Genomic DNA, 21,659 nt, shown 5'->3' with positions numbered 1-21,659 from the left:
ACCCTTGATGAATCAGGCTATAATGTGTACATAAAAAAGAGCAGCTGGGACACCTGCGTGGATCAGTGGTTGAGCATCTGCCTTCCGCCCAGGAGTCCTGGGATCCAGTGCCGCATCAGGCTCCCCGCCAGGAGCCTGCCTCTCCCTCTGCCTGTGTCTCTGCCTCTCTCTCTGTATCTCTCATGAATAAATAAATTAAGATCTTAAAAAAAAAAAAAAGCTGGCAGATAAGGCAAAAAACAATCGCTTTTCTTACCTGGAGTTTCTTGTATTCTCTGGATAGTTTTCTTCGGGACTGCTTGGCTTAAAATAGTTTGTGTAGATGGTTCATCCTCTAAAGAACAGACATTACATATGTCAAAATTCAAAACAGATTGACATTTGGGTCCAGATTATGCACCCTAACAGCAATATATAAACAGGAAGGCAAGTAATTCTTTAGAAATGTGTAATTAGGTCCACCAAAACTACTACTCTTAAAAATATAAACTATTCACCTTTGATGCTTTATAATAAAACCATATTAATTTAGAAATTTAAAAGATGGTCCAGAGTTTCAGAAACGTCGAAGAAAGCAGAAGTGTGCAAAATGTTTAAGATCCTTATAGATTTATTAAAACAGAAGTAAATCCTTTATGTATTAAAAAAGTCAGCTTCTATAACTGCAGGAGGATCTGTGCCAGAGTCAATACAATGTAACCTATTTGTTGCCTATCGTGGGCAAAGCGCTCTTCAGATACTGAAGGAGATGGAATTAACTTCAAATAGGATGGGATCTTTGTCCTCAGTAAGTTTCTAATTCTAAAAGAGAGATAGAACATACACATAGGCTAAAATGTCTGGAGTAAGCTCCACCCATATTAAGTTAACATTTTCTTTAAAATAAAGTTTTCAAAATCAAGGCATCTTCAGATGTGTCAGTGCTGCATGGGTCAGCAGATACGAGCGTTGCCTACAGCTCTGCTGCGAGCTGAAGGTCCACTTCCTTCTTCCTATCTATCCATGGTCTACCACTAAGGATGCAATCACTTTGTGATTCAAACCCCCCGGATTTTTACCTCATTGGTGCCTTACGTGGGCCTCCCACGAAACTACACCCGTGATTCAGATAGGGGACAGGGAAGTGGGCGGGAGAGGATGGCTCAAGGGAGTTGCTTCACCTGTGCCTCACCTAATCTACACGCTCACTTTGCCAACATCCTTTCGGCCCATTTAGAGGAAAACTAACTCAGAATCTTCCTTGGTCAAGCTAAGTAACCCATGAGGTTGCATCGAAGCCCGCCCCCCCCCCCGCAAAAAAAAAAAAAAAAAAAACACGTAGCGAATTTTTGCAGAGACCACCCTGCTTGAGAAAGAGCGATCAGCTCAAGTTTATCAGGCATTAGGGATCTTCAAGTTCAGGATAACTCGCCTTACCCCCACCTCGGTAGAAGTATTCGTGTGGGGTCTCAAGTCCATTTAAAAAACGGCGCGCTCCCTCCAAACGCCCACTCACCCAATTTCTCCCTCCTCCTCCCCCGACCTCGGTAGCGATGGAGAAAAGCCTGGGAGGCTACCCGAGAAGCATCACTCTCAGCTGGGGACTCGTGGCCTCTGAGAGTTAGAGGAAATGGAAGTGGCTTTGGTAGCAACATCCGCAGAACGGAGGGAACCGAAGTGAAAGCGAGCCTGGAGTGTCTCCCTGCCCGCTGGCCCCCCGAGCCGCCGTCACCCCCCTGCCCCCCGCCAAGGCCTGCAGAGAGAGGCGAGCCGGAGCCCCCTCCTCCCCCGCAGGCCGGTGCCCGGCGAGGCGCGGAGCTCGCCGCTCAGGTCGCGCCCCCGAGCCTCTGCAGCCCTCCCGCCTGCGTCCCCGCCCCGCCTGCGGGCGGTCGGTCGGTCGGTCGGTCGGTCGGGGGGCCCCCGCGCCGCGAGCCCCGGGAGCCCCGGCGGGATGCGCGGCGCGGCGAGGGGCTGCGAGGGGCTGCGCCGGGACGCACGCGCACACGCCCCGCCCCCGCCCGCGCGCTGCGCTCGCCCCCCGGCTCGCCGCGGACACTGCTCCCTCCGGCGGCCTCACTCACCGTCAGACGGATGAAAGTCCCGTAACCCTCTCCTGGTCGTCACCGGAGACGGTGACTGCTGCTGCTGCTGCTGCTGCTGCTGCTCCTGCAGGCGGGTCGCCCTTCGCGTGTTCATCTCCTCGGCTCCTTGGAGTCGCGGCTGCCTCCGCTGCCGAGACCGAAGGTAGTAGGCGCTTCCTCGCACTTCCCCTTTCGCAGACTCAGGCCGGAACTCTTCTAGCGAGAGCCGTCTTCTCCCCGGGGACTTTTCCTTGGCCACCGGGGGCTCGAAGTCGCCGTACACTTCTGGCGGCTCTTCCGAGAACCTCACTTCCCGCCGGCCGTGGCGCGACGGCGAAGGAGTCCCGTACGCAGGCGCGTCACTGCCGCCGCCATTTTGAGGGGCGAGCCGGCGCCTTCCCTCCCGTAGGGGGGCGCGGGGTGTGACGTACATCCGCCAGCCTTCCCTCCCCGGCTCCGCCCGCCGCCCGTCGCCCGCCATAGTTGTTGACGTAGCTTGAGGCGATCGCGAAGGTGGTTTGCGGAGCGGGGGGGCGCGTCGGTCGGTTCTCCTGGCGTTGGTGGCGATGGCTGTTGCGAGGGTGTGGTTGCGGCGGTCAGGGAGGCAGTTGAGAGGCGCCGGGGCCGCCGCCTGCGTCGTCGCTGCGGTGCTGCGAAGCCGTCTCTGGGCCCATGGCTTGTCCTGAGGGCTGTGGGAGAGGCAGTGCCGATGCCGGGTCAGCTGCTGCGGGTCACTCCCGCCTCCTGGCTGAAGGCACCAAAGAGGAGGAGAAGCGGGAGGACGACGTCGCTGTCCTTGGCCTGGGGGGAGGGGACAGCCGGCAGCGCGGATTGCCTCCCCGGCCCCAGCGGCTCGCGGCCGCCGCTGCCCGCCGCCCCCGAGCCCCCCGGGAAGGCCCGCCGAGCGAGAGTCGGGTGCCCAGCTTGGGAGTCCTCGCCGCCCCGGAGTCGTTCTGATTTGACCGCTGCCTTAGCCCTGCCTTTCCAAGTGTTTCTATAGGAGTCTTCATGAAGATAACTTCTGCCAATGCTGCCTTTTCCTGGGGGGAGGCGGGTGGGGGGGGGGTGGAAAGAAATTGTGGGATTTAATTCTTCTCGGAGAAACTGCTGCGACGATCGGTACACTGAGTGATGCCTGGCCTTTCTTTAACGATTTCTTTTATAAGGTGCCTGTTACTGTGGCTCACTCTTAAACATCATAAAAGCCTCATAATGTCATCATTAAAGGATATGAACCTTTGTAGTGCCGATGTGCAAAGTGCACGTTATGAACGTTATTAGCGCATGTTAAGGGATCGGTTTAAAACATTAACCGGTGCAGTTTTGTGTGTGTGTGTGTGTGTGTGTGTGTGTGTGTAGAAGCTGGGCTACAAACTTGCGGAACTCCGGTTTTGGGGGACATCTTTAAAAAAGAAAGGACAAGCGGTTCTACTACGTGTTGCTGAGCAGAGAAGATGATGTTCGTATTATTGTGAATAGTCCGTTCACTGCGTTACACAGGATTCTTGTAAAGGCTCAGGAAGGAAACTTACGGGTTTGGCTTTCCCAAGAAACAAATGAGGAATCTCGAAATCAGAGGCACGATGACTTTAACACCTACATATTGCTTAGGGTTTTCCCCCTCTTTAGGTAATAAGAATGCATAATTCTAGCGCTGCCGTTCCTGCCTCCCACACCTAGCAACGTTACAAATACCAGCCCTGATCACTTTAACTTTGAGGTAAAGCTAAACTCTTGTCAAACCAGATTTTCTGCTGTAGATGTTTTCTAAACTCTAAGGGTGGCCCCAAAGACGTGACGTTAGAGGCAGTGGATTCGTAGCCAATAGCGTAAGAGGCTTGCAGGTCATCAGTACCGGGAAGAGGCATGAGCTCTGGATGTTAGACAATTAGTTTGGGAATTTGAAAAATACAGAGGAATTAAGTGGATCACAAGACAGGTAAGAGAATCCAGTACCTATACCTATATTGGCACAGAATAGGTGTTTGATAGATGTATACATTAAGTTAATATGTATTCTTTACTCTTAGGGAATTTGCCTTTTATTAGGGAAAGACCTATACAAAAAAATCAGATTAAATGGCTGGCATCAATTTATATACTTAGCTGTTGTGCCTAGGTCTAGAAATCCAGTGTTGGTGACACTGGATTTTTTTTTTTTTTCGATTTTATTTATTCATAGAGCCACACAGAGAGAGAGAGGGAGGGAGGGCGGGAGGGAGGGAGGCAGAGACACAGGCGGAGGGAGAAGCAGGCTCCATGCAGGGAGCCCGACCTGGGACTCAACCCCGGGACTCCAGGATCACGCCCTGGGCTGAAGGTGGCGCTAAACCAATGAGCCACCTGGGCTGCCCCGACACTGGATTTCGAATGCAGCTATTTTTAAAGAAAACATCTTATTTTAAAATAACGTGATTTATGTATTTGATTTTTTTGTTTAGGGTAAGCAGAAAACCAGTTACTTACTGGGAAAGCATCCATCAGTTCATTGTGCATAATCACATTTCTGATCAGACAGGGAAAGAACTTTATATCTTAGTAGAAGGGCAACATTGTTATTTTTAATAAGTTAAAGATGATTAACATACTAAAACTAAAGGAATAGTAGCCACCTCCGTTTTTCCCCATTCTCACAAGCGATGGGAAAAATCTTTTAAAGACTGTGAAAGTGTACAAAGTACAAATGAAAGTGTCTAGCTGGAAATGTTATACCAAAATTAACAAAAGTTAAATTCAACGAAGTGAATGGGGTATAGTAAATAATTCTTCCACTTATTCTTTGTTGAATTCAAAATTACAGTCAATTAAACAGCTTCTAGGAGTGTTCCCATATCCTATGACTTTTGCGGAAAGAGAATGATTGAGAGATGAAGGCACCAGAAATCCCCACTACCTGAAGAATCATTAACTGAATAAATATTTGAGCGTCTGCTGTGTACTAGATAGACCCTGTTCTACGTGCTGGGGGTATGGCAGTGAAAGAATAGAGCAAAAGATGACCCTCCCGGCCTTGGAGTTTACATTCTACGGGAATCAGATAAAAAAATTAAGTAAAATAGGGTATTGGTCATTTTTTTTTTGTTTTTAATATTTATTAATTGAAAAATCTATAAAATTCCACTTCTATCCCAAGGAGGTAGCTGCTGGGCCTTAAGGATCTGGTATGATACCTAAGTTTCTCAGGAAGGAGAGAGATGTGTAGAAGTGAGGCCAAAGTTAGGAACCCCACAGCCTGATCAGGCCCAACCCTGCTGAGGCAGCGTGTTCCATAGCACTTGGCTCTTCTGGCCACAGGAATTGGGGCAACCACAAGAGTGGGCCACTGAGACAGTTCCCTCTCAAAAGAGGCCCCCAGGGTTGGTGGGGGAGTTACTTCTCTGCTCCCTAGGGCTTATGGCTGAGTTCCTCCAGAGTGAGCAGAGGAGAGGCACATACAGGGAGACAGCCCTCAAAGCAAAACTGGAAAGAGCCTGGAACTTGGACCTCTCTTCCCTCTCCCTTCTGCGTGCAAATCCACTCCAGGAGACACTCTGGGTGAGTGAGTGGGGGTGATTGCATTTCTGTGGATCCTTTCAATTAAATGGTCGGCTCACCAACTGAGAATTATAAGGGAATTTTTTGTTTTTTTTTTTTTAAGTACTTTTTTAAATGAATTTTTTTTTGTAGTTATCGTATATGTACCAAGAAAGCTATAACTTAGGGTTTGGTTGTGTCTTTGTTTCATGTTTTTTATTTTTTTTCTCCTTCGGTTTTGTGTTTTTTGGAATGATTTGTTAGTTTTTCTAACTTTACCAAAGTTTGCAGCTTTTACCTCAATAGAACAGGAATATTTTATTTATTTTTGAACAGGAATATTTTAAGTCACATAACTGCAGACAAACTGGAGAGATACTGTTTTAAAAGTTTTTCTTAAGAAAAAAAATAAAAGTTTTTCTTTTCTCCTTACTAGGTTTGTTAATGTATTAGGAAGAAACCACGAAATCCCATGTAGGCTTTTTCTAAAAAGTTCAATATTCTTTGTCCAGATTTTTAGATTCTCAGAATAAATGCCTTCTACAGATGCAAAAAAAAAAAGTAAGCTTTAAGAGAGATTTTCTTCTGTGTTTTGAGTTGGTGTAGAACAGGAATTTTAGACTTGACTGCCCCTGACCCATTGATCGTGTCTTCTAGGGTAAATTCCTTGTCCTCTCTCAATCTTCACATTTATAGAATTAAATAGCAATTTGTTACTTCAACATTTACTACTGTCATTTAGCAGCTACACCGTTACATACGTTAATTAGCACATTTACTCACAATAACCTTATGAGGTACGTATGTAGGAGCCTTGTTCCCATTTGACGCCAGCAAACTGCGGTTTAGATTAAGCAGCTCGTTTGAGGACACACCTAGTAAAGGGAGAGGCCGGGTTCCAAGTCACGTCCGACCGGTGCTTGCCATTAGTGGGTCGTGCCCCTCGCGCAGTTGCTTCCACGGGTTGTTGCAGCCTCTACATTTTTAAGGCCTGGGGTTGGCGGTTGTCTTGGCAGAGATGCGCGCCCTCCCGTGGGACTGCGGGGGAACGGGACCCCGGCCGGCCGGCCGCTCGGCGGGAGCGCGCTCCCCACGCCCCTGGGCGGCGCTCGGGCCGGTGGCTGGGGGCGCGCGCCGGGAGGGCTGGAGGGAGGGAGGGCTGGAGGGAGGGAGGGAGGGCGGGCCGACTACCAGTCCCGGCATGCCGTGCTCCTCCCCTCCCCTCCCCTCCCCGCGGAGGTCGTGTCACGTGGGCGGGGCCCGGGACGACGTTGGATCCGCCGCGTCCGAGGAGGGGTGCAGCCTGGCGTCGCGGAGCCCAAGGAACCCCGCGGGGCTCCCCTGACGTTGACAGTTGACCGTTTAAGGCCCTGCTAGAATTTGTAAGTAAGGAAAATGCATATACAACTTTTCCAAGTGCTAATACTCGGTCTGATAGCTTCTTAGGAAAGGTGCTTCCTGAACGATCCCTCCCCACCCCCACCTCCCTACCGCAAAAAACCTCGATCGGAGCAGTTTGGGGGCATATTTTTGCTTTGGAGTAAAAGAAGAGAAATCAGATCTTATAAGCGTTAAAATAGAGTAAGGTGGGAATAAATGTGTGGTTCGGACTTTGAGAAGCAGAATTCCTCTAAGGCTCAGAATGTAAACTGGAAATCGGCCAGTGCAGGTGGCGTTTACACCCTCCACCTGCGTGCCTCCGGCATCTCCTCGTTCGTCGCCTTCATCCTTTCAGAAGTGTTATCACCCCCCACCCCCTTCAGCCGAATGGTGCTGAAAAGGGCGGTTTGAGGTTAAGATCCTACGATTACTGTTTTGCTTACGTATTATGTATATATTCTTGGTTGTATTTCATTTCCGTTGAGAAAGTTTTCCCCTTTTTCTGTTCCTTCGAGAAAGTGCATAGTACTTGTTAGACTTTACACCTAGTTACAGAGGTTATCTTAATCTGAATGTACAGACTGCCTTTGTTTTGGTTTTACCTGTCTCTGGGTTTTAAAACATTTTTTTGGATCCGTATGAGAAATTCTTTACTCGTCTATTTTTTTCTTTTTCTTAAGAATTGGGGCCGTGGCAGAGAAAAGAAGTAGGGCCATGGAATCTATCCATATTTATCAGTTTTATTTTTTTAAGCACATGGGTAGCATATACATGGCCAGTGGAAAAATCATGTAATGAAAAACGGAACTTCATGGTAGAACTAAAAATGTTCTTGGAAGCGTCTGAGTGTGGATTACAACGGCTTGAAAGCTGAAATTTGCTACAGAAACTTTTAAGTGAGATCCTCTCCTCAGTAATGTTTATTATGCTGAAGGCAGAGTCCACAGCTTGATTACCACTTTTACTGCTGGTTCATCACATAACCATGAGTGACTCATTGAAACTCTTTCACTTATCTTCCGTACTGGCATAGAGATACTCACGAATAGAGTAAAAAAATTTAGGTAATAATACTTGAGGATTATTGGGTATTTTAATAATGTGTCCTGTATATAATTTGTTCTTGCCTAAGAAGACATGTTAAAGCAAATACCACGGAAATCCACATCTGAACTACCCCTTGAATTTCCTGAAGGGAAGTTTGCTCAGAGAAGCCTTAACAATTTTTTTTTTTTTGCATTTAGAATTTTTAATTGTGTTAAAATTTCCTTAGTATTCTACATCTTATGATTACTGCTGTATCCCACAACAGAAAAGTCTGCATAGTGACTGTACTTTATCGTAAGTTTTATATAGCAAATCAGATTTTTTGTGAATAAAGAATGATGTTCCCGACATTGGTCATAAGTACAGAATTTGGAGTCAGAGCTGAGTTTGAATTCCTCTCTGTCGCTGTGTGAGTTGGGCAGATTGCTTTATTGCTCTGAGCTCCTTCCCTCATCTGCGAAGGGGAGATTCTTCGGGTTATTTGGAGTATTAAATGGGATAGTTTAAGAACTCAGTGGATGAGAACTATTATTACTAATTGGGCTACTTTTCTCTTTACTAACACTAAAGGAGTTGGTTCATGATTTTGATAATCAGAATAGAAAGGAAGAAAATTCCCCTATAATCCCACTACCTCAACAGATCAAATTGGTTTTTTTTTTTTTTAAATATACTCTCAGGTGAGCTGCCTGGGTGGTTCAGCGGTTGAGCTTATGCCTTCAGCTCAGGGCGTGATCCTGGGTCCAGGGATTGAGTCCTGCATTGGGCTCCCTGGCAAGGAGCCTGCTTCTCCTTCCGTGTGTTTCTGCCTCTCTTTGTGTGTCTCTCATGAATAAATGAAATCTTAAAAAAGTAAATAAAATATACTTTCATTTAGCCCTTGACCATAGGAATATGTAATGTAAATGTAGTAACCTTTTTGCAAAAAGTAAAATATAAAATATTGGTTGTTAATTTCTGAGAGTTCTGTTTTATTTATATAAATAGAGCTGTCTGGGTCTACCTTTATTCTGATCTGCTAGTGAAGAAACAGCCGAACTGTCCTTTAGCACAGTTTCCACTTGCTCTCCCCATTCTGAAAAATAAAATCTCTAGTGGCACTTTTATTTAATAGTTCAAATAATAATAGTTTTTGAGGGTTTCTTTTGTGCCCTCATAATGGCAAATGTGGCACATTAACTCTTTAACCCTCACAGTGCCTCTTTCATCTAGTAGTGTTAGTGCTTTGGGGAGTTAATAAAACCAAGGCATAGAGAAGAGTTCAGGCCTAACAGTTTGACTTTAGAGAACAGTGCTGCAAGGGGTTTATTTTTGCAGCTTCACTGTATGAATGTTAGGTCATATGTGTAGGCAGGAATTGATACTGGAAGCTGACTTACAACTTCTTTGTATAAAAGTATAACAGTATTTGTAACCATGTCAAAGAAATTTTTATAAGAAAATAGTGAATTTTAGTGAGTTTAGTAAAACAAATAGTAGTAGTAGTAGCTGTCCGGATTGTTGGTTTTCAAACACTATCCTTTGATTAAAGGACCCAGGAAAATTTTTTTTTTTTTTTTTTTTTTGAGACATAGTTGACTTCAGGGCTGGAACAGGGAGCCTGGGACATCTTGTAGTGCTTGAAATTAAGGAAATGCTCAAAAAAGTTTGGGGGCTTGTTGAAAGGACAACCTGAAGGTGCTCCTAATGGCCAAAGTTGTAACAACTTACACTTACAAAATGAATTGGATTTTAACCCATAGGACAAAGTAAGTATCCATGTGGAATGGATAGAGTTGAATAAACAAACAGGGAAGAAGGCACACTTTTTTTTTAAGACTTTATTTATTAGAGCACAAGAAAGGTGGAGCATGAGTGGGGGAGGGGCAGAGGGAGATGCGGACTCCCTGCTGAGCAGGGAGCCAGATATGGAACTCAGTCCTGTGACCCTGGGATCATAACCTGAACTGAAGGCAAATGCTTACCCAACTGAGTCACCCATGCGCCCAGGGACAATTCTTTCTTATTGAGGAATTCCAGTGAAGGAATGAAAAGCAAGAAGTAGAAAATCATCGTTAGGCAAACAGCACTGTCATAATTATTGCAGACAAAATCCACCTGTAATGCTAGTGGGTGAAAGTTTGAGGAGAATCAGGATATTTGCATGGTTTGAAAACATCTCTCAAGATAATTACTAGGGGCAAAGGAAAAATAGTAACTTGACAGGCGAGATACCATATTAACCCAATGATTGAGGCTAACATCACCAGTAGAAGAGCATGGACATTCTGAACTCAGTGATATGATGCAGTTAGAAGGATACAGTGTCATTTCTGCGGTGTTACTCTTGGCAAAAATGCAATGTTTATCTTTCTAATCATGAGGAAACATTATATAAACCCAAATTGAGGATCTTTCTACAAAATAAGTGACCATTGTTTTTGAAATTTTTTTTTACAAAAGACAAGAAACCATAAAGACCAAGAGACTGTCACCGTTTCGAGACTCGGGAGAATTATTAATTAAATGCAATATGAAATTCCAGATTGGATCTGGAACAGAAAAAGGATATTATTGGAGAAACTGGTGAAATATTTTTTAAAGATTTAATTTATTCATGAGAGACACAGAGACAGAGACACAGGCAGAGGGAGAAACAGGCTCCCTGTGGGGAGCCTGATGTGGGACTCAATCCCAGGACCCCCAGATCACGACCTGAGGCAAAGGCAGTTGCTCAACCAATGAGCCACTTAGGCATCCAGAAACTGGTCAAATTTGAACAGTCTGTAGTTTAGCTAACTGATTTGTACCAGTGTTAGTTTCTTGTGTGTGTGTTTTTTTTAAAGATTTTTATTATTTGAGAGAGCACGAGAGAGAGATTATGAGCCAGGGGGTGGGAGCAGAGGGAGAGGGAGAAACAGTCTCCCAGAGCTGACGAGACATGGGCCAAGGCCAGGACCCTGCAATCATGACCCGAGCCGAAGGCAGACGCATAACTGCTGAGCCACCCAGGTGTCCCTTACACCGCCCCCCCACTTTTATTTATTTTTTATTTTTTTTAAAGTTTTATTTATTTTTTTGTTTGTTTTTGTTTTTTTTGTTTTTTTTAATTCATTTATGAAAGACAGGCAGAGGGAGAAGAAGACTCCATGCAGGGAGCCCGATGCGGGACTCAGTCCCAGGACTGCAGGATCACGCCCCGGGCCAAAGGCAGGCGCCAAACCGCTGAGCCACCCAGGGATCCGCCCCCCACCCACCCACACACACACTTTTAAAAAGATTTTATTTTGCTATGAGAGAGAGCACCGTGCACATGGTGGGGTGGGGAGGAGCAGAGGGAGAAAGACAACCAGACTGCTTTCTGAGCGCAGAGCCTGTTACATGGCTCCATCTTAGGACCCTGAGGTCATGACCTGAGCTAAAACCAAGAATTAGATGCTTAACCACCTGAGCCATCCAAGTCCCCCAGGTTCTTGTTTTTTATAATTGTAGTTTAATTTTACAGGATGTTAACTTTAGGAGAAACTGGATAAAAGTTATAAGAGAACACTTTGCAATATATATATATTTTTAAGATTTTATTTATTCATGAGAGAGAGAGAGAGAGGCAGAGACACAGGCAGAGAGAGAAGCAGGCTCCATGCAGGGAGCCCAGTGCAGGACTCGATCCCCGGTCTCCAGGACCATGCCCTGGGCCAAAGACAGGCACTAAACCGCTGAGCCATCCAGGGATCCCCACTTTGCAATATTTTTGTGACTTTTCTGTAAGTTTAAAATTTGTTCAAGGAGCTCCTGGCTGGCTCAGTTGGTAGAGCGTGCAGCTCTTGATCTTGGAGTTGTTGAGCTTGAGCCCCAGTTGCGTGTAGAGTATTTAAAAGTAAAATCTTTTTTTTTTTAAAGTCTATCATTGGGGTGTCTGGCTGCCTTAGTCAGTGGAGCATGTGACTCTTGATCTTAGGGTTTAGAGTAAAAGTCCCATATTGGGTTTAGCGATTACTTAAAAATCTTTAAAAATTAGTTCAAAATAAAAAGTTTAATAAAAATGTATTGACTTGATGTAGATATTAAAGGTGATTAGGGGAATTGAGCTAAAACTGGGAATCCATTAGTGCTACTCAAATCTTAGCAAACTCTTCTTTCTTGCATTACTTACTTACTGCCTCTACTTGATCAACCTAAACCTGAGTTACAAGTCACGGGAGTCGCGAGGGTCTAAGAGAGAGAGATAAGTGTAAGAAGGAAAGGAAGAGTTTCTGTACTTGGAAAATATGTTTAAAATCTGAACTGTTGCAAGCGTTTAGTCCCTATTTAAGAAACAGTTCCCTAAGGGAAGTAATTGGAATACTTTTTGTTCCTATTTTAGTACTTTTTCAAACTCCTTTCAAAACTATGGAAAATACTAGAAAACAGTGGGAAATTGCGAAAATAATACTGGCATATTATCCCAAATACAGTGCAGAGGAGTGGGCAAGACTCAGAAACTTAGTTTTAAACAGACACAAATAGCTGGTATAAGTATAGGTGTTCCTGAGCTTGGCGCACTGTTGAAAGCGGTGTATTAACCTTAAAGGGCTTATTGCTGGTGTTTGAAATTGAAACTGTAGACAGAATTGGAACTATGGCTTTTGGTCTATTAGGGCAAGGTCAATTGAAATGTACAAATAAATGTCTAAAGCAGTTGTTCCCTTTTACAGTATGCTAGCAATCCTTACAAACACCTGTTTTGTCTGTCAGTTCCTGGAGTGAGAAGAGAACATTCAGCAGCTGTTTTCTAACTTAGGATCATTTTTGTTGTTGTTGTTTGGCTCATATGTTCTTCATAAGAGGGAACAGTGTATATGGTAAGTCATGCTGAAGATTGTAATCACGTGTCTTCTCTCACTGCCTGCTAAATTAGAAATACTTCTCACAAAATAGTCTGAAGACTTTCTAAGAATAATTTATTTTGATAATATTTTTTAACAAAATTATTTTAGATTATATGAATTTAAAAAGAAGATTCCTGTTTATTCCCACATTCCTTAATCTTCTGTCATATAAATTCCAAGCTAGTTAAAAATATGAAACATGAAAGCTGTTTTGACATGAAAGTTTTGACTTTGTGTATGAAACTTATCAGAGAAACTGTCTTATACCAAAAATTGACATTTTTGATTATTGGTTAGCCTTAGAATGTAATACTCCATGGAAGAAAATATTTAAAATGTGAACTCAGGGTTTAAAGCATTTATATATTTTCTGTGTATCTGTCTTTTGATTTTATATGTCATATGAGGAGTTAGCTGAGACTGAATTCTAAGGGATATGTTTGCTTGGAGAAGTCACCCCAATCCTGCTCAGTCTTGAGACTTACATTATCCTACTATATAAAGAACAAGAGAATTTTTGTCTCTCAAAGGCAGATTTGAGCTCGCTTACTAACACTCATTCAGGAAATAACCAAGAATGAAATAGAATCAATATTTAGAGAGGGTAATTTAGTGTGTATTAAACTGCCATTATTAGTAGATATAAATTTCAGTGAATTAGAGTTGCATTTTCATTTGCAGTTAAAGTGCTGTTTTCTAAATTTTCTCCTAATGAAGTCTCAGGAAAAATCTTAAGTTTACTGTATTTCTTACACACACAAAAACCTGATTGGTGTTTTCCTTTTGTTTTGTTTTTGTTTTGGTGTTTTCCTTTTGTATAGCCATTTGTGCAGTAGAGAAACTCTTTAAACTTTGGCTTTTACCCATTATTGCTGGTTAAAAGGTTTGAAAACCTTGCTACTTCTATGGGCCTTCCAGAATTTCATATGAACTCTACATTGCAGTCTTTTAATATCCATCTGAAAGCCTTTAGCCTTTACCCCAAAGCATTGTTTCCAGTCTGGATTCCCTGGACATCTGGAAGTCTTATAAGATTTTTCTCTATGTATTCATAGTACTTGGCATTGGGCCTAGTACATGGTTGGTTTCCTCAGTAACTTGAACAATTACGTTTAATAATCAGTAGAGAAACAGTGATTCTCAAGGTATTTTCAGCATTTTTACAAGCCTAATAGTAATCATATATTTACTTTAAATCAACTGCTTTTAATTTAAGCTAACAATGGAGTTCAGGAAGGAAATAATCCAGAATATCTAAATCTTTTCCAACTTTATAATAGAAGTATTTTGAATATTCATCTGTAATTTAAAATACTGAAAATTTCTAAACCAGAGCTGCTAACAATCATTATCAACTTTGTTAGAAGCTTTATTGGCAGACATCTGATTAGTAAAAAGAAATGTGACAAAATGAAATTATTGGAAGAATGCTGGTTGTTTAGATATCCTTCCAAAATAAGATCTGAGGAGGGAGGGGTGTGCTGGAATAAAAATAGCATGTAGTAGTAAAATTATTAGGAACCATTAAAAACCTAATGGTTTTGAATTACTTCAGATTCCTTTGGGAGTCTAAAAGTATCTATTCTCTTTCCAGAAAAAACACGTATGTACATAAAAAATTCTGATGTAATTTCAGGGAGTTCAGGACTTCCTCAACCCATCCTAGATCTTTTTGTGTGGAAGTGAAAAATTGTAGGGGATTTTCTGCACCCCCACCTCAGTACATACACACCCTTGAAGAGTAGCAAACAGCTTGTGGAGGGGCTCTCCAAAGCTTAACTGTTGCTTCCTCAAAGAGGCAGTATCTTATAGTTGCTAGGAGTATAAACTCTGGGAACCAGTCTACCTGGATTCAGATACTGATTTGTCTGCAGTGACCTGTGTGACCTTTGCGAGTTGCTCAACCTCTGTTTCCTAAGCTATAAAATTGATCGTTTTAAGGATTATGTGAGTTAATACAGGTAAAGTGCTTAGAACAGATAGTGGTACTTGGTAGTTATTATTAGTAAGCATTATTATCTCACAGACAAGAATTACTATGGAATACCTGGGCAAGTGAGGTTCTCTGGCCTACAACTGACTTGGAGGAAGGGTTCCTTTTTCTAATTTAGCACAAAGGCACCATATGAAATAAAATCCTTGCACATAGATGCATGCCTTTATGGGAATATGTATAGATAAACTTTCTTTTTCATACCAGCATTAGGTAGGCTTCTTTTATTTCTATGAAGAGATAGTTGCTAACAATTTTACGAGAAAACAAAGGTCTTTATCCTTCTGTAGGCCTCTTTTTTCCTCCATGTATTAGTCACTCTGGGCAAAGTAACTGCTGCTGCTCTTCTTGTCCACAATGTGAAATTTTGGTTTTGCTAAAATCAAAATTTCTTTTTTTCTTTTTCTCTTTTTCTTTTTCTTCTCTTTTCTTTTCTCTTTATTTTCTTTTATTTATTTTTACACACACACACACACACACACACACACACACGCAGAGAGAAGCAGCAGTGGGAGAAGCAGCCTCCCCACTGAGCAGGGAGCCCAATGCGGGGCTCAATGCCAGGACCTTGGGATCATGGCCTGAGCTGAAGGCCATTTCTAGCCCATTGCTACTTCTACTCTACTCTTTTTAAAAATTATAACATTGAATATAGATTCTGTGTACAGTGAACCTTGTACCTCCACTGAGCTAAAAAAAAAAATACTATCTTTTATTTTTAATTTTTAAAATTTAAATTCAATTAACATATAGTGTAATATTAGCTTCAGAAGTTGAGTTCAGTGGTCTTCAGTCTTCTATAATACACGGTGCTCATTATATCACATGCCCTCCTTAATGTCTATCACCCAATTACCCCATCCCCCCAAAATATTATTCTTCGAAATGCTTTGTATGCCCTCCCCAATCCTAGCGCCTTCCTCTCCCATCAAAGGTAAAGATGTTTTTTAGTTTTATTGAATATTTATTTCTAAATAACATATTGAAGCTTTACATAAATGGAAACCCTGTAAGTGTGTGTGTGTGTGTGTGTGTGTGTGTAGGGGGTGTTCTGCTAGTTTTTATTTTTTTTAGTTTAATATTCTTGAGCTTCATCTGTGTCTGTATGTGCAGTATTCCATTGTACAGCAGTACAGGCATACTTTGGAGATAGGTTTTTTTCCCCACCACTACAGTAAAAGCAGGTATCTCAGTAAAGGGAATCAAGTCAATTTTTTGGTTTCCAGTGCATATAAAAGTTGTGTTTATGCTATACTGTAGTACATTAATTATGAAATTAGTATTATGTTTTTTAAAAATGTACATACATTAAAAAATAATTTATTGTTAAAAAATCCTAACCATTTGAGTTTTTAGTGAGTATATTCTTTTTACTGGTGGGGACGTCTTAGCTCGGTGTTGATGGCTGCTGACTGTTCAGGGTGGTGGTTGCTGAAGGCTGGGATGGCTGTGGCAATTTCCTAAAATAAGACATTAGTGAAGTGTGCTGTATCAGTTGGCCCTTTCGTGAATGATTTCTTTGTAGCATGTGATGGCGTTTGATAGCATTTTACCCACAGTTCTGTGAGTAAAATTGGAGTCAGTCGTCTTAAGCCCTGTCACTGCTTTTTCAACAAAGTGTATGTATGTAATACTGTAATTTTTTGTTATCATTTCAACAATCTTCATAGCATCTTCACCAGGAATAGATTCCATCTCAAGAAACTACTCATCCGTAAGAACCAACTCTTCATTCATTAAAGTTCTATTATGCAATTAAAGTTATATTCACTCACATCTTTAGGCTTTACTCCTAATTCTGATTGTCTTGCGATTTCCACCACATCTGTAGTTTACTTCCTCCAATGAAATCTTGATCCCGTCAGTATTCTATGAGGATTGGAATCAGTTTCTTCCAGAATCTTGTTAATGTTGATATCAGCCTCTTCCTGTGAATCAGGAATGTTCTCAATGGCATCTAAAATGGTGAATCATTTCCAGAACGTTTTCAGTTTACTTTTGTCCAAGTCCATCAGAGGAATCATTCTCTATAGCAGGTATAGCCATATTTCTGAAATAATAAGACTTGGAAATCTAAATTACTCCTTGATTCATGGGCTGCAGAATGGACATTGTGTTAGCAGGCACAAAAGCAACATTTATCTCCCTCAGAGCTCTTGGGTGACCAGATAGATGCATTGTTAATGAGCAGTAATATTTTGAAAGAAACCTCTTCCTGGATGGTAGGTCTCAACAGTGGGCTTAAAATATTCAGTAAACCATGTTGTAAACAGATGTGGTGTCATCCAGGCTTTGTTCCATTTATAGAGCATAGGCAGAGTAGATTTAGCATCATTCTTAAGGGCCCGAGAATTTTTGGAATGGTTAAAAAAGCCTTCTCTTTAAAGTCACCGCTACAGTAGCCTGTAAAGAGTCTGCCAGGCATTGATTTCTCTAGCTCTGAAAGTCCCAGATGGCATTACTCCAGTAGAAGGCTGCTTTAATCTACATTGCAAATCTATTGTTAGTGTAATTACCTTCATTTAGTAAGTTAGCTAGATCTCCTGGATTTCTTGCTGCAGCTTCTACACCGGCACTTGCTGATTCACTTTGCAGCTTCTTTCCCTAAACCTCAGGAGCCAACCTTTGCTAGCTTCAGACTTTTCTTCTGCAGCTTCTTCATATCTCTCAGCCTGCATAGAATTCAAGAGAGTGAAGATTTTGCTCTGGATTAGGCTAGGTTGTGGCTGGTTTGATCTTCATTCCAGACCTTTTAAACTTTCTCCATATCAGCAATAAGGCTGTTTCACTTTATTATCATTTGTGTGTTGACTGGAATGGCATTTTTAATTTCCCTCGAGAACTTTTCCTTCACAACTCTGCTGGTTGGTACAAGAGGCCTTGTTTTTAGCCTTTGAGCTTTGGACATGCCTTTCGTACTTAGCTTAATCATTTCTAGCTTTTTTTTTTTTAAAGATTTTATTTATTTGAGAGAGAGAGAGGAGAGGGAACAAGTGGAAAGAGGGACAGAGAGAGAAGCAGACTCCCTGTGGGGCAGGAGCATGATGTGGGTGGGGTTCGATCCAGGACCCTGGAATGATGACCTGAGCTGAAGACAGAGTCTTAATGGACTGAGCCGCTCAGGTGTCCTAATTTCTAGTTTTTTGTTTTTTGTTTTTTTTTTTTTTTTAATTTTTATTTATTTATGATAGTCACAGAGAGAGAGAGAGGCAGAGACACAGGCAGAGGGAGAAGCAGGCTCCATGCACCGGGAGCCTGACGTGGGATTCGATCCCGGGTCTCCAGGATCGCGCCCTGGGCCAAAGGCAGGCGCTAAACCACTGCGCCACCCAGGGATCCCCTAATTTCTAGTTTTTGATTTAAAGTGAGAGACATGCAACTCTTCCTATCTCTTGGACATTTAGGGGCCATTGTAGGGTTTTTAACTGGCTTAATTTCAATAGGGAAAGAGATGAGGGAACAGCCAGTCAGTGGAGCAGTCCGAACTACTTTTATTCACAGTCTTATATTGGCATGGTTTCTGACCCCTTAAATAATACGTCGTAACATCAAAGATCACTGATCATAGATTACCATAACAAATATAATTAATAATGGCAAAGTTTGAAATGTTATGAGAATTAACAAAATGTAACACAGAGACACAAGGTGAGCAAATGCTGTTGGAAAAATGGTACTGATAAAAATGCAGTATTTGAGCAGCACGGTAAAGGAAAGTGCAGTGAAACAAGGTATGCCTGTACCTCCATTTATTTATCCATTTTACCATTCATGACCATTTTAGCTGTTACTGCACGTAGTACTACCATGAATATTTTCATTCATATGTTTAAACACAAATGTGCACATTTTCTAGGGAGTGGAATTACTGAGTTATAGAAAATGCATGTCTTTAGCTTTACTAGGCAATGCCAAATTAATTCCAAAAGTGGTTATACTAATTTATGCTCTTACTGTATAAAGAATCAAGTTACTTTTTTGTTCTTACTATTTCTGTTTATTGGGCATGTTACAGCAGTAAATAAACAAAATGTCCTGGTCTCAAAGAGTGTATATGTATATTTTAGTAGAGACAAATTGCTAAGATATTGAATAGATCAAAATGGAAAATATAAGGCAAGGAGAAGGGGATGTTACCTCGGCTGCTCTTGGATCCATATGGGAATTAGAAATTAAAGGGATGAAGTACAACCAGGAATCCTTGGGCTTCGTTTTAGTGGTCAAGATAAACAGAGGTACAGGTATGATGAGATTGGTTGGTTCTGATGCTTTCAAGCTATAATTATAGTGAAGCTGTAAGTGGGGGAGGGAGTGGAATTTGAGAATCTTGTCAGCACATTTTCAGGAGGCCCTCTTCACTCATCTATTAGTGATTAAGACCAAGAAATGGACAAGGAGTCTGGTGTTAAGTAATCTTATTCTGAGCACTTAGCGCTTGGGGGTCCTCTTTTGACTCTTGCTGATAGTGGTTTAGGGGACCAGGGGAAGGGCTGTCTTGTCTGAAACATAAGGAACACCAGAGTTCTCTTAGTTCAGGAATACTTGGAGCTCTAAAGTTTTGTTGACTGTCCATGTTGGAGAAATGAAGGTTGGGGAAAGAGTGGATTTATTTTGAGTATTTGGAGCTTTAGGGCTCCCTCTTGAGACGGCCATTGGAGATAATGGAATCCTGGGGGAGGAGTGGTTTTGCCTAGAGTATGTACGGCCCCATTTGTCAAACTTGTTAATTTTTGCCAGTCTGGTGGATGTGAAATATTATCTTGTGATTTCCCCTCTTACTCTAAAAATCCAAAATTGTTTATCTTTTCTTTTTTTTTAAGATTTATTTATTTATTCATGAGAGACACACAGAGAGGCAGAGACACAGGCAGAGGGAGAAGCAGGCGGGAGCCTGTCAATGTCATGCCCTGAGCTAAAGGCAGATGCTCAACCTCTGAGCCACCCAGGCATCCCTGTTTATCTTTTCAATGTTAGACTTAGCTATATAACTTTACTACTAACTTTTATGTTGAACTCCACGGTTATGTGGGTTTTATTCATCATATTTAGTACATATTGTCTATGTACTAAAATGCAAGATTTCCCAATTCAACAACTGAAACTTTTACTCCAATGACTCTTACCAGTGGACCCACAGGGAAATCTGTTATGCCCTGTGTTGTCACTATAAAGGTTATTGAGTCAGGAACCCTGGGGTACCTTCTGTTAACTGCCTGAGGAGCTGAGTTGGTAGCCTGCACTGGTACATTGTTACCTAACCTCAAAAAATACTTCAGTGTATCCACACTGACCCTGTCTCACCTCATCCAGAATTCATCATCACCTCAACATAGTAGTTGCAGCACTGTTAGAGGCTCTTGATTGCCTTTTAAACTTGTCATTTTAAAATCTGAGAATCATAGCTACTGTTGATAGTCTGTAAGGAAAATGCTTTGGCTGACCACAACTAAGGCTGTCACTCCTCTGCTTTTCAGGCCAAATCTTTATACAGTTTTAGCACTCACGCCTTCCCCAGTGTCTCTACGTGCTCTCACAGGATCAAGCCTCAGAACGCACAAAAAGAACACTGGAGAAAAGCAAGGTATATGTTGTATTCTGATATGTTAACCACTCCCTAAGTGGTTATATAGTTGTTCCATACATTCTAGTACATCACTTTATTTATTCAGTGTCCTGAAGGAGTATAAAAATGGTGATAGTATCTGCGAATTCCAACTGATTTTCTAAGAATTACTCATAACTGTTGTTCAAGACTGTATACCTTACTTGCCTTCTTAAATATATAATGTTCATAAACCTATAAAGATAGATGTAGGTAATGAGAGATGCCCCTTTGTTTCTTTTTCAGCCTTAAAAAGGATTTTCTCCCAACTTCCTAGAGTTAGCTATCAAGAATGTTTCCTGATGATTTTGTAAGCATTTTCCTGGTTAAATTGAAGTCTATTATAGAAAAATCATCACTGTTGTTAACGTTATTGCACACATTACAGGAATACCATATGTGGTACCCATTTCACAGAAAAGATACACAATCTCAAAATTTTTACTAATTAAACATAATTATATAGACTGTATTATTACTAAAGTGCAAAAGGAGTTAGAAAAAGGAAATATAATCCTAAAAATATTAAACTAGTATGAATCTTAAGTGAATTAAAACCCTTCCTAGTGCCCAAAATAAGCATAAGAATAATTCTCAATGGATAAATTAGTGTGAGCCCATTTGAAATTGTCATAGAGAAACCTACAAGACAGTTCTCATCCACCTTGACTGGCCCAAATGATTTCCAAATGCATGTCTCTAATAATACTGTGAGCAACTCAAAGCCCATGTGAGTCGTCTGAAGTTTTATCATTTACAGGTATGTGAAGCATTCCCAGACCCTTCAACCAACTCAGCATCAGCTACTTCTTTGTGACTGGGTCCTGATTAAGGTCCTCCCAAGAAAGACTTCATTGGATCCACGCTCAAGAAGACTCTACCAGGTTTTCCTGACCCCCTACGTCGCTGTAAAGTACCAAGGCCTTAAGACTTGGGTACGTGTATTACAACGGCAAGTGCCAGCGCCCACAAAAGACCTATTGGACCCACCAGCTCCTCTGTTTCACCAAGCAGACATAATAACTTACCAGCAAAGCAGAGTAAGCTAAGTGCCTCTGCATGACACCACCAGCTGATAACACACAAGAAAACATAACCAATTTAGACTAGAGCCTTATCTTTTCTTGAGAAGCTGGGATTTGAAGGAGCTGTTCTGAGCTCTGTGCTGCTAGTAAGTGACTGATAACATTATAGACTGGATTGGTCCCTGAGTTCAG

At 42.0% G+C, this 21,659-nt stretch overlaps 2 protein-coding genes across 16 annotated transcripts in view; one reads left to right on the top strand and one right to left on the bottom strand.

Moving 5' to 3' along the window:
• TOR1AIP1 (torsin 1A interacting protein 1) overlaps positions 1 to 2,800 on the bottom strand; it is a 48,111-nt gene extending 45,311 nt beyond the window's left edge. Inside the window, exons 1-2 of one of the 3 annotated variants that reach the window (XM_035719012.2) lie at positions 2,061 to 2,800; positions 257 to 334 (exon numbers count right to left, since the gene is read on the bottom strand). In XM_035719012.2, coding sequence (XP_035574905.1) covers positions 257 to 334; positions 2,061 to 2,541 — 559 coding nt within the window. In that variant the 5' untranslated portion in view covers positions 2,542 to 2,800. Of the gene's footprint in view, positions 1 to 256; positions 335 to 1,495; positions 1,701 to 2,060 lie in introns of those variants that run through there. The other 2 variants (XM_025429933.3, XM_049112105.1) reach the window with 2 other exon arrangements.
• The window catches only part of LOC112648432 (torsin-1A-interacting protein 2-like), a 41,439-nt gene continuing 21,856 nt past the window's right edge, over positions 2,077 to 21,659 (top strand). Inside the window, exons 1-3 of one of the 13 annotated variants that reach the window (XM_035719017.2) lie at positions 2,085 to 2,223; positions 20,315 to 20,421; positions 21,203 to 21,377. The gene's annotated coding sequence lies outside the window, so the exon portion shown is untranslated. Of the gene's footprint in view, positions 2,224 to 2,952; positions 3,781 to 3,812; positions 4,000 to 6,797; positions 6,956 to 7,002; positions 7,025 to 20,314; positions 20,422 to 21,202; positions 21,378 to 21,659 lie in introns of those variants that run through there. The other 12 variants (XM_035719019.2, XM_035719016.2, XM_035719015.2 and 9 more) reach the window with 12 other exon arrangements.

Source organism: Canis lupus, chromosome 7 (assembly GCF_003254725.2).
Source record: "Canis lupus dingo isolate Sandy chromosome 7, ASM325472v2, whole genome shotgun sequence".
NCBI lineage: Eukaryota > Metazoa > Chordata > Mammalia > Carnivora > Canidae > Canis > Canis lupus.
The sequence above is the reverse complement of the archived record's forward strand: the minus strand, read 5'-3'. Positions and strand labels throughout refer to the sequence as shown.